General features: G+C 41.9%; 1 protein-coding gene across 1 annotated transcript in view; it reads left to right on the top strand.

Annotated features, from left to right (window-relative positions):
* The window catches only part of thsd7ba (thrombospondin, type I, domain containing 7Ba), a 676,798-nt gene that overhangs the window by 645,948 nt on the left and 13,196 nt on the right, over positions 1–17,654 (top strand). Inside the window, exons 24-25 of the mRNA XM_041200229.1 lie at positions 7,837–7,932; positions 10,416–10,498. Of these exons, the coding sequence (XP_041056163.1) occupies positions 7,837–7,932; positions 10,416–10,498 (179 nt within the window). The remainder of the gene's footprint in view (positions 1–7,836; positions 7,933–10,415; positions 10,499–17,654) is intronic.

Here is a 17,654-nt window from a genome sequence, read left to right as displayed (position 1 = left end):
TTGTTAGGGTGCCTGCCCTTCCTGATATATATTAATGACCTAGACTTTGGTTTACAGACCACAATTTCAAGATCTGTGGCCGAATCAAAAGCTGGAATTATTGTGAACCATGAGGATAGTGCAGAACTTCAAAAGGACATAGATAGCATGGTGGAATGGACAGACAAGTGGCAGATGAAATTTATTGCAGAGAAGTGTGAAGCAATTCATTTTGGTAGGAAAAATACAGAGGGACAACATTAAATAAAGGGTATGATTCTAAAGGAGATGCAAGAGCAGAGGGGCCTGGCTGTTTATGTTCATAAATCATTGAAGATGGCAAGTCAGGTTGAGAGCTCAGTTAATAATGCATGTAACATCCTAGGCTTTATTATTAGGGACACAGAGAACAAAAGCAAGGAAGCTATGTTAAACTTTTATAGAACACTAGTTCAGCCTCAACTAGAGTATTACATCCAGCTCTGTCCACCACACTTTAGGAAGGAACTGAAGGCATTAGAGAGGGTGCAGAAAAGATCCATGACAATTGTTCCAGGGATGTAGAACTTCAGTCATGCAGATAGACTGGAGAATTTGGGACTGTTTTCCTTGGAGGAGAGAAGGTTGAGAGTAGATTTGATAAAGATATTCAAAGTCATGAGAGGTCTGGACATAATAAATAGGGAGAAACTGTTCCCAATGGTGGAAGGATCAAGAATAAAAGGCACAGATTTAAGGATATTGGCAAAAGAACCAATGGTGACATGAAGATTTTTTTTTTTCATGCAGCGAGTGGTTAGAATCTGGAATCTCTACCTGAGAGTGTGCTGGAGTAGATTCAATTGAGGCATTCAAGGAGAGATTGGATTATTATCTGAAAAGGAAGAATGTGCAGGAATACTGGGCGAAGATGGGTGGGTGGGGGGGTGCTGGATGGGGGGCATGGGTCATGGCACTAGGTGAATTGCCCCTTCAGAAAGCCAGCACAGAGATAACAGGCTGAATTGCCTCTCTCTATGCTGCAACCACGCTGTGATTCTTTTATAGATTTGAATTCTTTAAACTCCCTCGGCAAGACTTTGAACTCCATTTGGAAGATCTCATGGCTACTTATGGTCTGTGTCAGATTTTCTCTGCTCTCCCTCCATTTCCAGAAGTTCTTCAATATTTTTTGTGATTTTCTTCTCCCTGGCACCTGGTGCCAATTGCAAAAAAGGCTACATATAGCCTTTACTGTAGAATCTCCCACTAAGACCACTCTCTTATTCTTATAGTCCATTGCCTCTTGAGTGGCTCCTTATATCACAGTGCTACTCAGGACCAATCACCTGAGTTACTATCTACCAAATACTATTGAATAGTTTCAGTAATTTATGGGTTCCCAATGTAAGAAGTGTATCCCTCTGCCCTTACAGGTTGACACTTGTTTCTCTCCATTCTCTCCATTCTTCATTATCCTTGTATTTTGATTTGTTGAGCATTGCCTTTTTGGAGGGTGCAATGCAGAAATCCCTCATCCTCTCTTGTACTGTGGAGTATGACTAATTACTTGTTCAGTACATAGATCCTCTGCTGCATAGGCTCAATGTTTTGGTACTTAGTGCAGATGTGCCACCTTAGTTACAGTGAAGATTTGTGACAGCCCACATAATTAAAGTTCATGCACATCCCAAGGGCTCTCGACATGCCCATCCTTTTGCTTTAAAAAAAATGCAAGACGTATGATCTTGAATTTGCACAATAATCAAATTCTTACAGGAATCTAACTCATCTTACTAATTTCACACAAGTATTAATTTGAGCAGAGAAAACTTCCTGTCCAATCCTGCCTCAAAGCTAAAGTACATCCTCTTCTGGTCTTTCGTACTCTCCACTAACTTCTCAGAACTTGGAATGGATAGTTTCCAGCCTTTAACCCCATAACAAAAACAACTTATATTTAAAAAGAGCTTTTAACATGATAACATATCCAAAAGTGCTTCACAGGAGCATTATGAAATAAAGTATGATGCAGAACTACATTAGGGGATATTGGGCCGTAACCTCTGACTAGGGTCGGAGAGTGCTGCACCACAGGAATTAGAAGAAATAAATACCCACTTACCTGGTCTTAAAAATTACGTTGCCACTTCCGTTTGCTGGAGCTGCTTGGGGCCTGCATTGAAAGACTCCTCGCAGGCCCCAGCGAAGTGCATCTCCAGCAGATTCAAGAGGGCCACACCCTCTTTTTTTCAGCACTTTTTCCGTAAAGCAGATAAGTTTAAAGGGCCAGGGAAATTGACAGGCCAGGGGCAGGTAAGCATCCAAGGTAGGTGAATAGGATTTGGGGGTTGGGGGTGCCTTGGGGAGGTCCATGGGGGTAGTTGGGGGCAGTTAGTCAGAGGTCTCAGAGAGGTGGGGGGTGTAGGGGTTGGGTGTGGTGGTAGGTGTTAGGGTTGTGGGGGCGTCAGGATCATGGGGGTGTCAAGATTGGGAGGGGTGGACAGTGGGGGTGTTAGGGATTGGTGGATGGGAGGATACGAGGTTGTGGGGATGTGGGGGATTGGGGGTGCCCAAGGTCAGGGGAGCTGGAGGTGTCTGAGGCTGGGTGTGTCGGGGTTACGGGAGATCCAAGGTCGATGGAGTTGGAGGGGTCTGAAGTGGAAGGGCTGGTGGGTGTGTACGAGGTCGGTGGAGGTGTGGGGGGTGGGAGTCCAAGGTTTGTGGGAGTTGGGGAGGTCCGATTTCAGTGGGGGGGAGGTCGCGAGGCCTGGGGGGGGTTGGGAGGTGTCCAAGGTTGTGGGTGGTTTGGCGGGATCCGAGGTCAATGGGGATTTTGCTGGGGGGGCTCTGAGGTTGGGGGTGATTGAAGTGGGCCTAAGGTCAGTGGGGGTTTGGGGGTGTGTTGGTTGGGGTTTCTAAGATAGGGGGGTCTCCGAGGTGGTTTGAGGGGGGTCTGAGTTCAGAGGGTTTTGGGGAGGGTCCGAGGGTGGGGAGGGGTGGGGTGGGAGAGGTCTGACGTCCAGGGGGTGTTTAACAGCTGGGGAGCCCAAGGTCTGGGGAATGGTCTGTGGTCCAGTGGGTTGTGGGGGTGTCTGAGATCGGGGATAGAGGTTGGTGGCAGGTCCGGGGAAGACGGCGCGTCTGAGGTCCGGAGGGGATGGGTGGGAGGTGGAAGTCAGAGTTCCAGGGGTGTCTGAGGAAGGTGGGGTGGGGCTGTCGGAGTTCGGGGCAGGGTGGAGGGTGTTTGAGATCAGGGGGTGTGGGGGGTGTCAGAGGTCGGGTAGGTAGGAGGGCATCAGTAGCCTGGGATGTGCAGGAGTCCCATGGGCTGTTGGTGGGTGCAGGGGTCTCAGGGCTTCTAACCTTTTCTGGTAGCTATTGGTATAACCCTGGCAGAACCACTCAAAGTTTGCGATTTAAATCACAGTTTTGTGTAGTTCCTAGCACAGTGCAAAGGAAGTTAGCACTTCTGGGCAATTGCCGTGCAAACCCTTACCTGGGAACTTCCCAGAGGGATTCCCCAACGCATTTTTGGGGTACCCCCAAAATTCATCGCTGGGGAGCTTGCAAGTTATTGGCCATTAAGTCAGGTGACCATAAGCTTGATGAAAGAGGTGGGTTTTAAGGAGTGCCTTAATGGAGGATGGTGAGATGGAGCGGTATGGGTGGGATTTCCAGAGCCTAGGTCCCAGACAACTGCTGCGGACATGGTCACTAGTAGTGGAATGATTAAAATCAGGGATGCACAGGACACAGAAGAGCATAGATATTTCAGAATACTGTGGGGTTCAAGAAGATTACAAAGAAAGGGACAGGCTATGGAGGGATTTGAAAATAAGGATGAGAATTTTAAAATCAAGATGTTGCTTTACTGGAAGCCAATGTAGGTCAGCGAGCATAGAAGAATAGATGAAGGGGACTTAATGTGAGTTAAGACACCGATAGCAAAGTTTTGGATGATCTCAAATTTACAGAGGGGTGAATGTGAGGGACCAGCCAAGAATACATTGGAGTAGTTCAGCCGAGAGGTGACAAAGACAGAAGCTGATGAGCTGAGGCAGGACAAAGAGTGGTGTTGTTATGGAAGAGAAAATAGACAGTCTTAGTGAAAAGCGTATATAAGGTTGGAAGCTCAGTTTGGGGTCACAAAGTGGCTTAGTCAGTTTCCAGGGGGAAGGATTTTGCTGGTAGCTTAGGTAACAGAGTTAGTCAATATTTAATTGGAGAGAATTTCTGCTCATCCAGCACTCGATGAAAGTACTGGATAAAATGAGATACTACATAAAATTGGGGCATTTATAAAACCAGAAAATCTATTCCAATGAAAGTATGCAGAACCAGGAAACATGGATTTGTTCATTGCACAACCAGATGCACAGGGGTCAGTTAAATAATTACCACAAGTTCCTTCACTAGTAAAGTTAGCAGTTAAATTAACATCTTGCTACTTTCATCTGACGAGTCCATTTGTCAATTGCTATTAAGAACTGAGACATATAAATTAGATTTGTACATACATGAAGCTACATTCTGTTTTACTGCACAAGCATACTTATGGTGGAATCATCCCACATTTAGACTAAGTGTGGTAACAGTAACAGGAAAAAAGACATTTTACCCGATGGCCACAATGGTGGCTTTTCACACCATATTGTCCTAATCCTGCCTCATTAATTATGCTGCCACGTGAAACATGTTGTCTTACTGGCGGTGAGCCCTGAATTGTCCACCATGTTGTTACCTCACTTTTACCTCACTCCGGGTGCCATATCTAAACTGCAGCCACCCACACAGTTGTCAACACTTGAAGCCCAGGACTGCTCCAGTGAAAACATTGCCCTAAAAACCAAGAGAAGTTCAATGATCTATCATTGGAGTGCTTTTTGGAGACCTGCCATGATGTCCTCAGTGCCCCCCACCCCCCGCCTCCCGCTCTGGCCACAAGAGGTCCAGAAATCTCACCACACTGGCTTGGAAGGCAGTGGCAGTGGTGGTCAGTGCCAATGCTGCACAGAAGAGGTTGGCCATCCAATGCGGAAAGAGGATGAATGATCTCATCCATGCCACCAGGGTAAGGCAACCATCTAAACTCACACACTCACAAGCCCATCACACATTCACTGGCACCTACTCACTGCCAGCTCAGGGGACGTCACTATTCACTCTCTCAGACACACCCTCACATCTCCATCTGACCTCATCTCCACTGGAGACTGCCTCCTCAGCCCTCAGCATCTTGAGGCCACTTGCACAGATCAACATGTGACCCCACACACACCCTGGGATACCCCCCTTCCCCAGTGCAACCTTCGCCCTGCAACCTCTTCCCTTGCCTGAGGCCACTCCTCCCCCTTCCCCAAGCAAGCCTTAGCCCTGCAGCTGTTAAAAAGTTAGCGACCTGCCTGTCAGCCCCTCTAAAAGTGATGTGGTGCTGCCTGTGAAGCTTGGCACTGATGATTGAGAGTGCTGCCCGAAGCCAGGTGGGCAAACAAACCTCTAAGTCTTGAGCGAAGTGCAGCTCACCAGGTGCGCATCGCTTGTGTACAGTTGTGAAACACATCAGCATGTAATCACACCAGTGTGCTCCGATGACCCAGCATGGAGGGATGATTCCGGCAAGATGGGCTTATAATGATATGCAGGTGTATTACAATGAAATTCCTGAAGTGCGGAGGTAGGAAATACGGCGCACCATTGATGGACGGAGCGGACAACTGCAACTGGTTTCACGACGTTGTGCGCCTAATTTTTGGCCTTCCTGCTCATGCCTGCTATGATGTCCAATGCCAGTGGGCTCGGAAAATTCCTGCCTTAATTTTCTTAAACGGACAGACTGCATGTATTCCAGGAGGCAAAAAACAGTAAAAACTGGGAAATAAGAATACGGGTCCAAACTGATCTTGTATACCTTAAAATGGAACACCAGTAAAAACTGGGAAACAAGAATACAAGTCCAAACTGATCTTGTATACCTTAAAATGGAACACCAGTAAAAACTGGGAAACAAGAGTACAGATTTTCCTTCTAGGGAAGTGAAATTTGAAAAAGCTGAATGCTCATGAAAAACCATGGCTGAAACTATACTTATGATTTTCAATTTTGTTTGAATATCTGATTCTGGTTTAAATACAAACGAAACAGATGTGTTGAAGGAGTCAATGTTTGATGATTGTTAGGGGTCTCAGTAAAATTCAAGTGGACAGTCTGAAAGTAAATTGGCAATTGGCAACAGCGTTCTTCTGGAGAGGGCAAGCACTTGCCTATTGCATCCTCTTTACTATGCATTGTAAATGAGTACTTCTACCATTGGGATATTCCTGGAGCAATTTCCTTCTGCTTACCAAGAGCAGGTAGAATAGAAAAGGAGACCCTGAGGGAAAAGAGACAACATAGAAAGAAAGTAAATGAGCAGGAAGACAAAGGGAAGGAGAGAAGAAAACATACAGCGAGAAAGAAACTGCATTTGAAATCACTCCACCTGGGTCAGTGTAATTGAACTGTTCAGTATTTCACAAATTTCTGAGCATCTAAATGACTCATTCACAATGTCTTGGCGTCTGGATTCAGTACATAGGCCATATGTTGTGCATCACTGTTATAAAGAGATAAGATTGAAAATTGGTCTCTGTTGCTGGCAGTGAGCAGCTCTGCACTGCTAAAATAACCTTAATGTGCAATTTGCAATATCTATTCAGAGACAGATCACTCTGAAAGATACATGTGTAATTGAAAGTTACTTTAATCTAGTTCAATTTGAAAGACTTTGCCCTTCACCTCCGCAAAACTAAATTTGAAGCTTATCAGCTTCTGACCTTGACTGAAAATAATTAAAGTTACTAATAAAGATGACTGCTAAGGAACATAAGGTCAGTAATGACATCCCCATTTCTGTTAACCGCATATGAATTCTTTTCCTTCCATATTCAAAACGATTTCAAAATTCAACACCAAATTACTGATGCCATGTCATTTGCATTTTTAAATTAACTTGTTTCATACCTACGTGAATATCAAGTTAGTTTTTTTGGAACTATTGAAGAGAATGAAGATCAGAGACATGGCAAATTGTCAGAGGAGTACAGTGCTAAAACTCTGTACTGATTGGAATATGTGAAGAATAAAAATGACACTTGGTGTAACAGGGGGTTGGAACTATTATGTTTTATATCTGTCTGCCCTTCTGAAGTGAGATAATGGAGATGTGACGATGGGTGACTATTTTGGTGCATGTTTAATACCCTTTGGGGATCAGGATGTTTTAATGCTGAATTTTTCCTCCAGGAATCAAATGGATTGATTAGAATGTATGATAGGGTAGGTTGTACATGATCTGCAAAAGAAGGTTTGATGGGTCATGTGATATTTTTCTTGTTCCATAATTTATATTCTTTAATCACTTAATCTGACATGCTGTCACATTCATTTTCACCTTTTCTCATTCTTATTTAAAACCTCACAAGAGGTAATTTCTGCACAACTTCAAGTTTGCTCAACATTCCAACATATGGATTGCAAAAGCATTTTCTCCTTTACATGGTGTGATGCCAAATAAATAGATGATGTGAAATATTGTTCTCAGCTTCAGAGATAGCAAGTATTGGTCATGTATATGCTGCAGTCCAAAGGATTTACAGCTATAACATAGAAAGCAATCTCTTTTCATGCCACTTTGATGGTGACATTTTCCCGTGACTTCATACTTGTATTCTGATACTATTTCATTCAGTTCACAGCCAATATAATGCTTTGAAGTGGGTGAGAACCTGATATCTTGCCATTTTATTTTTTATTTTGGTGACCTAACTCCAAATTCATGAATTAGAAGTGAGTTGAATAATCTTCCTGCAAAGAGTAAGTTGAATATTTTATTTCCAGAAGGAAATTGTCATGAGTATGAGTGGAGGTCAAGTCCCTGGAATGGCAATGAGCGAACTGTATGGTGCGTCCGTTCAGATGGTGTGAATGTGACAGGTAAACACTATTAACTCGTCATTATACATTGAGTTGTTAGAGGCTGATAGAACAATCAGGGCAATAGTTCTGTTAATGATTTAAAGTCATTGTTGATCTTTTTCACTACATTCCTCTGTCTTTACTTTGAAGATAATGCAACAGACTGACTTATTCTCTTTTTGTATTTAAGTTAACATTATATGCAATTATTTTTGATGCCACAGCAAATCCTCCTATTTCACCCTCCCCAGTGTTAACTTCTTGACCTTCTCATAGCATTTAGTCTGAATATTATTGACTCTGCCTGATCACCTCTTTATTTCATTTCTCCTACTAACCCCCTGAGTAGCCCTAATGGCTCAGCCATCCCTTTCTGCCTCTGGAATCTCTTGACTCTCAGGCAAACCCTCCAAGATTACAACCCCCTCTCACTCAAACTGTGAATTGTTGGGAAGACCTTGACATCTCTGACCTTCTTGTTTAATGCCCTTGTCCTGATCTGGATATTTTCCCATTAGAACTGTTCCCTTGGTATGAAAGCCACCTCCATGGTTTTGAATTTCCAAAACCGAAGGTGGAACGCACCTGCAATTGACTAGCCTTGTTACTTATTGCCACATTTTTCTCTTTCTTTGTTCATACCTCTGGTGTACTCCAGAGTTCTAAACTCTACCTCCTACTCATTAACATATACATATAACCTGTTGTTGATGTTATAAGTATGTGGTCAACTTTCTTTTTATGATGACACCAAGCTGTACCTTAAGCAGTAACCCCAGGGATGTTGCAACCATCTACAATGGCGTACCTGATATTAAGACTTGGGATTAAATTTTGCCACTGAGGCAGAGGTGGACTGAGTGGTGAGTGTAGTGACCATTTCTCGCCACTGTTGGGTATGGCAATTAGGCCAATTAAAGTGCCAGTTGAGGACACACATCAAACACAGCCTGGATTTTCCAAATGAAGGATGGGCCCTGTACATTCAGGCTGTCAGCCTCCCGGCCATAGGCCGATGGGCAGGGAGGAGGTGGGTGGGGTGATGTGGGGTGGATTGGGGTCCAGAAGTGCATCCTGCAAAGTGGCTCAACATGTGGGATGCAGAGACTCCAAAGCCGTCAGCCTGCTGATTGGGGCTTGCTGCACCAAGAGCCCAGGTTGGTGAATGTGGAGGCGGCCAATTAGAGGCCTCCTCATGAAAGATCACTGCTAGTCACTACGGGCTTTGGACACCTGTTTGGTCCTGTGTCAGGATCTTGAAGCCAATGGGAAAATCCAGCTCTGGGTGAGTCAAAAGCTTCTCTATTTCAAGGCTTCCAAAACCGATTCAATCTTCTTTGTTGACTCTGTAAATGCTTACATGCCTCTGACTTTGACTCTATTTCCTTCCTGGCTGCCACCTCAGACATAACCCAGAGATGTGGATCATTTGCTTATTCCAACCTCAGCTCTGTATCACCATTAACTAACCTCAAATCAAAACTGCAACAATTCCCACCTCCAACCCTACTTCCTCCCCACTCCAGCACTGAAACTCTATCAACTTGCACCCAGTGTTTTCTAACATCATTGTCCTAATGTCACTTCTATTACTCATAAACAACATTTCATCCTCAATGCCACATATTCATGTCCTTACCAGCATTAAGGCCCACATCTCTGTCACTCTTGTCCTCATCAAGTTGCACAGACTTCCCATGACCTGAGTGATTTATTTTAACATTCTTGAGCTCACTTCCAAACGTTTCCATGGTCTCACTCTGCCTGTTTCTCCAGTACTTTCACCCTGCAAACATCTTCTTGTCCTCTACCACCATCTTACTGCCTGGTTTTTGCTGCCTCTTCTCCCCTCCTCAGCATCGCTCGCATGCCATATCTGTCTTCAAAGTCATCGTTATAGACTCTATCCTTCAAATTTGTTTTTGCCTTGCCATGACTTTCTCACCCTTCCCCAACACATGGTGTCATTTCACTCTTCCCCATCATTCTCACAAGCACTGAGATAATTTCTGATTATATTGAATGCTAAATAAGTGCAAGTTTTTAATGAATAGAAGATTGAACATGTTCTTGCTAGCTCTGTCCACTGTAAAAATGGGAAACAAGAAATGTGTAGTCATAATAATGGTTTTTAATCTCGCCCTTTGGTCAACAAGGAAGGGCTGAGAAGACAGAAGTGTAAAGATCCAAAAACTGTACATTTGTAGAGTTAACTTTCATTTTAAAAATATCGTAAAATATATACCATGTGGAACATGGCATCATTAATCAGAGCATCTTCATATTGAAAAGTTATAATTATTTGTTGAATGTATAGTAACTGCATTCATAATTCAAGCCTTTAAAAGCTGTGACATAGCTGTTCTCCCATATTTTGCAATTTCAGCATGGTTTTAGCAGTGTTAATAAACATTGTCATATAAAAGCATACATATTTAACAAATTTCCCATTTCCAGTATTATTGAACCTTATGAATTTATAATGCCTTTGTTAAATCCAGGAGGTTGCTCTCCTCTGAGTCAGCCAACTGCTACCAGACACTGTCATCCATCCTGCACTAAACCATACTCCTTCTGTACCCAGGTAAGCAATCAGATGCAAAATCCTTGTTCACTATAAATATTTACCATTTAATAGTTTATTGACTGAGAGCATAAAAATCCTAGCTGCTCCCTGCTTTTATGTTCCAGTTGTAATATGAATGTTGAAGCATTGGTTTTAATTACCTTCTATAGAAGTGCAGGATATCTGCTTATAAAACAATCAATCACACAATGGCAATAAGATTTTTTCATGATCTAGTGCTGTAAAATGGTAGAAGTAAGAAAGTCTATCAGTAAATGATACTGCCATTGTAGATTTACACTGTATTTGCCAAGTGCTTGGATAGGAGCAGTTTACAAGGCTTTATGGGAGAAAGCTGTGGGGTTAGACTTATTGTTGGAAATTATGCTGGCACCTAATTCTTGTAGTATATTAAAGCGTAAAGAGTGCTTTGCACTTTTAGAAGTCATCCTTTGAATGAGATGCTAAAACCAAGTGCAATCTGCCTATAGTTGGAAAGGTTTCCATGTGACCAGTCTCAAAATGTATCGGGTAATATGTAATTCATATTCTGCAACAAAAAACTTTGTGATAACCTACATTCTATACGGATCTGATGCAAATGGACAGTTGAGTTTTACAAGTGGCTAGTAAACATTAATTATCTTCAAATATATATCTTTTAGAAAATGATAAATATTGTTCTTTTTCATATATTTTGCCAATGGTTGGAATATTTATATCCAGAGGTGGGATTGAAGAGGTTTTTCTTTACACTGATTCAATTCAGATCCATTAGTAATGAATAAAGAATTTAAATTTATGGAGTACCTTTCACAACCTGAGGACATTCCAAACAACTGTATGGCTAATGAAATACTTATGAAGTGTAGACACTGATGTAGGGAATCATTGCAGCCAATTTATATACAGAGATGTAAACAGCATGTTGATAAACGACTGGATAATCTGATAAGTAAACATTGATTTGAACAATAGAAGAACTCACTACTCTTCTTCAAAATGGAATGTTTTATGCTCAAGTTATGAGGTGGCAGATGATGTGTGCCAGGGCAGACCAAATTGGTAAGGGAAACTTGGTCATGCTATCATAACAGTTTTGCAATTTGTATTTATTACGAGAGGTATGCACTGAATTCAGAAGCAATAAGTCCACCAAGACTTATACTTTCATGACAGTCCTTCAGAAAGAACAGATGAGGCAGTGGCTTAAAGACGCAACCAAAAGGTGACATCTCTAACATTGCAGCCCAGCCCCAGTACTGCACTGAATTGTAACCTAGGTTATGTGCTCAAGTCTCTGGACTTGAACTTGAATCCGCAATTTTCAGAATTAGAAGGGTACTGGGACTAAGCTGAGGCTGACATCTTAAACAATAGACAAAGGCATTTCATATTAATGCATTGCATATCTAATATCACACAAGATAATTTCAAGGTTTATGTGAAAAGTTGTATTTTTTTGCATCAATGTGTCAATTTATTACAAAAATTTAAGTCAACTTGGTATCTCAGCGTTTTTCATGATTGGTGTGATTATTAACATTTTGTGGTGTGCACAAAAGGGGGAAATGCTGGCTCGTGTAGGATGGGCAAGCATTCATAGGGTTTATGTAATCACTTACAAAAGAGCAGTGGATGGTCTGCTTTAGACCCTTTGAGAACAATGTTAAAGCTGCTAAAGGAGATTTGAAGAGGCTGATAAGTATTTCTACATAAATAAAAACAAAAAAACTGCGGATGCTGGAAATCCAAAAAAACTGAAATACAAGCATCCGCAGTTTTTTTGGATTTCCAGCATCCGCAGTTTTTTTGTTTTTATTTATGTAGAAATACTTATCAGCCTCTTCAAATCTCCTTTAGCAGCTTTAACATTGTTCTCAAAGGGTCTAAAGCAGACCATCCACTGCTCTTTTGTAAGTGATTACATAAACCCTATGAATGCTTGCCCATCCTACACGAGCCAGCATTTCCCCCTTTTGTGCACACCACAAAATGTTAATAATCACACCAATCATGAAAAACGCTGAGATACCAAGTTGACTTAAATTTTTGTAATAAATTGACACATTGATGCAAAAAAATACAACTTTTCACATAAACCTTGAAATTATCTTGTGTGATATTAGATATGCAATGCATTAATATGAAATGCCTTTGTCTATTGTTTAAGATATCAGCCTCAGCTTAGTCCCAGTACCCTTCTAATTCTGAAAATTGCGGATTCAAGTTCAAGTCCAGAGACTTGAGCACATAACCTAGGTTACAATTCAGTGCAGTACTGGGGCTGGGCTGCAATGTTAGAGATGTCACCTTTTGGTTGCGTCTTTAAGCCACTGCCTCATCTGTTCTTTCTGAAGGACTGTCATGAAAGTATAAGTCTTGGTGGACTTATTGCTTCTGAATTCAGTGCATACCTCTCGTAATAAATACAAATTGCAAAACTGTTATGATAGCATGACCAAGTTTCCCTTACCAATTTGGTCTGCCCTGGCACACATCATCTGCCACCTCATAACTTGAGCATAAAACATTCCATTTTGAAGAAGAGTAGTGAGTTCTACATGTTTTGTGAAGAGGTTGCAATTTTACAGAGGACTTAAAAGAATGTGCCTTGTGATTACATTGGTGAGAATCAGAGACTAGTTGAATTAAAAGAAATGCACCCACCCAGCAGAGATAAAAGGAACACAGTTATCTAAACAGTTGTAATAAATTATATACAGAGATAAAAACAAAAAAACTGCGGATGCTGGAAATCCAAAGCAAAAACAGAATTACCTGGCAGCATCGGCGGAGAAGAAAAGAGTTGACGTTTCGAGTCCTCATGACCCTTCCACAGAACTGTGGAAGGGTCATGAGGACTCGAAACGTCAACTCTTTTCTTCTCTGCCAATGCTGCCAGACCTGCTGAGTTTTTCCAGGTAATTCTGTTTTTGTTTTGTAATAAATTATATTGTTTGCAAGGTTTAACAAGAGACATTTTATAGGAGCAATTAGGTCAACATTTTCGTTTTTCTGTAGAACATTATTTTGCACATTGAGTTCCAGCAAATTCAGTATATAAAATAAACACACTACTAGCTTCTGAAAAACAAATGAGAATGTGCAATAAGTGCCTGGCATTGCCAGTGACACCTACATCCCAGGAACAAATAAAACAAGTTACATATAACTGTGAAGATTGTTTTCATAGTAAACACGTTTTTCTGATGAAGGGTCATACAGACTCGAAATGTCAACTGTGTCCCTCTCTGCAGATGCTATCAGACCTGCTGAGTTATTCCAGGTATTTTTGTTTTTGTTCTAGATTTGCAGCATCCACAGTATTTAGCTTTTATCTTGGTATTTACTGCCCCCTGGTGACAATAACATTAACATGCAGCCACATACCTTTTGACTGCTGTCAAAATCTTCTTTTTGTTGCAATATCTTTTCAGTTTTAATTTTTATAAGGTTTTAAGCTGAAGTATGAAACAAAATTAAATAATGTAAGGAACTCTAAAGCATTTTTTAAATAAATTGCAGTACGTTTGTGAGTAAGCAAATCCCAAGGAAGTTAACAAGTTTGGTACGTTCATGCTTGTCACAACACTGGTACAGATACAGCTGAAGTGACATTTCTGAGCCTGGTCATCATATTATAGCAAGGATCTCCATTCAGTTTAGGAAAGAGCACCCAAACTACCTAGCTTAATGTCCCTGAGATAAGAGGTTGATTTTTTGCTAATTATGATGCGCAATGGCAGTTGCACCCTCCAGCAAACAAACATTGAGAAACTACGATAGTAAAATATCTTCCCTTTTGAAAGCATATGCATCTCTGATGAAAGTTGACAATTTGATATTTTATTGTGATAGGCTCAACATCTTCAGTGTTCTCCCAACAGGGTTTCCTACCTCTACCATGCACAACTTCAGACTCATGTGAAACTCCAATGCTCCCTTGAGGTTCCACTCACTTCTGAATTTGCTGACCCCCACTGGCTCCCCTTCTCCCAATTTATTGATTGAAGATCCTGCAATCTCAACTTGGCCTTGTTCAAACCTACCTTTAAAACCAATCTGTACGCCTGTGCTCTAATTTGTATGCTCCAATGCTCCAATTATTGTCCAGCAAACAGACCAGTGGGCATTTCCCCCCACTCCCCACACTTAATTAGCAGAGCCTCCAGCATCATGACCCTTCCAGGATGGAGGATCAGTTAAAACCAGTTGCAAACTTCAACTGGACCTAAATGGGTCCCGACTCTACTGGGAGCAACCAAAGTGATGGATAGACCTAACAGGAAATCCATTGGTACCCCCAGTCACCCAATTGGCACCAGTATTTTGTTAGCTGGCCTTGGCTGGAACCAGGTGTAATTTTTGGGAACAAGTTGACATAAGATCATAATAAGATCATAAGAAATAGAAGCAAGAGTAGGCTATTCAGCCCATTGAGACTGCTCCGCCATTCAGTACAACCATGGCAGACCTCATCGTGGCCTTAGTGCCACTTTCTTGCCTGTCCCCCAAAAATGTTAGCTGGTTCAAGTGGAATCAGTTGGCAGGCACACATTTAGAGCTGAAATCAATTAGAATTAAGGTGGACCCAGTTGACACGTGGGCAAGCTAAAAAAAAATTGCCCATGTGGGTGAACCATTTTATGATTTCTGTGGCCAGAACAGCGCGTTTGTCGGGTATTGTTCATGCCGAACTGGCACTGATGTTGAATATCTATTAAATGAACCAATGATTAAATGATGGAAGGGGCCATTGACAGCACTATCAAGCACCAATTATTCAGTGATAACCTGCTTACTGATGCTCAGTTTGGGTTCCACCAGGGCTACTCAGCTCCTGACCTCATTACAGCCCCTTGGTCAAAACAAGGACAAAATCGCTGAACTCAAGAGGTGAGGTGAGAGTGACTCCCCTGACATCAAGGCAACATTTGACTGAGTGTGGCATCAAGTTATTTACACAGTTTACAGAAACTGTTTCATGGTCCTCAATGGCAGTTCTAAAAGTTTCCATGATCACAAAACACTCAATTTTTAACAGTGAAACATGTTTATAGTATTTGTGAATCGAATGTATGTTGAAAAATATTGACTGCTAAAGATTATGGGCGGGATTTTCTGGCCCCGTCCGCCGCTGGGATTGTCCAGTCCCACTCAAAGTCAATGGAATTTCGGCTGGGCCACTGAATCTCCCACAACAGGTCTTGCCATGACAAGGCTGGAAAATTCCAGCATATGCTTTCAGTAACCAGCACATCATCAGCATAGTAGTATGAAACACAAAACATTTATTGATGCTAAAATTTACTTTTATAATGTGTACTGTGGACAGGATATTGCAAATAATATAGTTGGTATATGCATGTTGTTAATACTACTGTAGTCAATACCAAGGTCTGGATTTTCGCAATGACAACTTTGTTGCGAAAAAGATGGAGGGGGCCAAAATCCATAGGACCCGCCCCCTGAACACAACACATGCCATTTTCACAGAGGTGGGAATGTGGCAGGGTTAGGATTTGTACATGTGAATTTTGTGGAGGCATCTACCCATAGAAAACAGCAGCTGCTCCCAGTTATGCCTGATTCTCGTTAGCCAGGAGTGGGAAACATGATGTGCAGATTAGACTTGTTTGGAGCAGGTGTAAACTTTGTGGAGTCCTTTGGAGAGGTGGGGCACCCTTTTGGAGAAGTAAGGTACTCCTTTGGATATGGTCCTGGGACACCTTTGGGGGAGGTCAGGTGACCTTTTGGAGAGGCAAGGTACCCTTGGGATTGTTAAAAATGAACATGAATGTGCATAAATAGTGCATAAACTCATTGGAACTGTCAGGAGTGTCAAAAGCAACTGTCAAAAACAACTCCCAAGCTGCCAAAATATTTATAAGTCCTGCCCTTGAAATTTTTGAAAAAATGGCTGAAGTGTTAAAAAAAAATAATGCTTGCTATTTCACTCTGCCCAGTGACATAATCCTGAGGGTTATCATTCCTGAATTAGTGCTGCATAACTGATTTCACAACCTTCCATTATCACAACAGTGTGTTTACTATGTCAAGTTTAATAGCTACTGGTGCCTATAGACTCTTTGAAGTGGGACTATGAATTCCAATGTTTGGTTTTTTTATAAGGGATTAAGTACTTGAAATTAATGTTTGTTTTGAGATGGGATTATGTAGTTGAAGTAAATACAGGCAGTGAATGGGTTTTTATGAATGATAATCATGCCTTTTTAAAAAATAAACCCTACAATAGACATTTAGAGCTTTATTTTATTTAATCTCAGCATGGGTCCTGATCTGCTCATGGTGGATACTGGGTGAGTTGATATGGATGGTGTAAGGGCAAAGTGTGGTGGGTGGGGATGAATGGGTTGACATGAGTTGTACTAAGATGGCATGGGGCTATAAAGGGCCATGGGGTGGATATAGGGGCATAGGTTGGCATTGTGTTATAGATGGCTACGGGGGTAGGTAGAGAGGCATAAGTTGGCATGGCGTGAATAAAGGGCTATGGGGGATGGGTAGAGGGCATGAGATGGCATGAGTTGACATGGATGGGACATGCAGAGTGCATGGGGGTGAGGGGGTGAGGGCTGGTGGGTTGGAGGGCTTTTTTTTTTGTTTTATTGCTTTATTTAAAATCTTGGACAAAGTGCCAGTGCACCGAGTCAGGCCTTCTGCCCATCCTGCCTCTACAGCTGGCAGCCTCTCTACTGTTTTCTGAGTTTCCCGCCATGACTCCTATTTTAACCTCTCTGTTTGGACTGAAAATTTGGCATTCCAGGTCATTTCATCCTGGCTCGGGTTTGCGGTGCAAGGAATTGTCCCAACTCTGCGCTCCTGACCCGGGCGTGAAAATTCAGACCCGAGTCTTTTAAGATGTGCTTCATGTTGTAAGTTTTGCTTCAAAGGTTGCAGTCATTTGACTGTTTTATAACACTCGATATACATATAGAGTAATATACATTTTCATTCCTTTCTCATGCCACCTTCATTATAAACCATTTTTGCTCCTAATCATGTCTTGAATGTTGATCAGTGCCACACTTCCAGATGGCGTTTGGGTGTCCATTAACTGTTCCCTATGGGTGTATGAGGCTATTAAATGTTGTCACCATTGACCCTTTGAATACCGTTTCCACTTTTCTTTTGGCATTACAGATCAAGT

Source organism: Carcharodon carcharias, chromosome 12 (genome assembly GCF_017639515.1).
Source record: "Carcharodon carcharias isolate sCarCar2 chromosome 12, sCarCar2.pri, whole genome shotgun sequence".
Classification (NCBI taxonomy): Eukaryota; Metazoa; Chordata; class Chondrichthyes; order Lamniformes; family Lamnidae; genus Carcharodon; species Carcharodon carcharias.
This window is presented reverse-complemented; position numbering and strand designations above follow the sequence as displayed.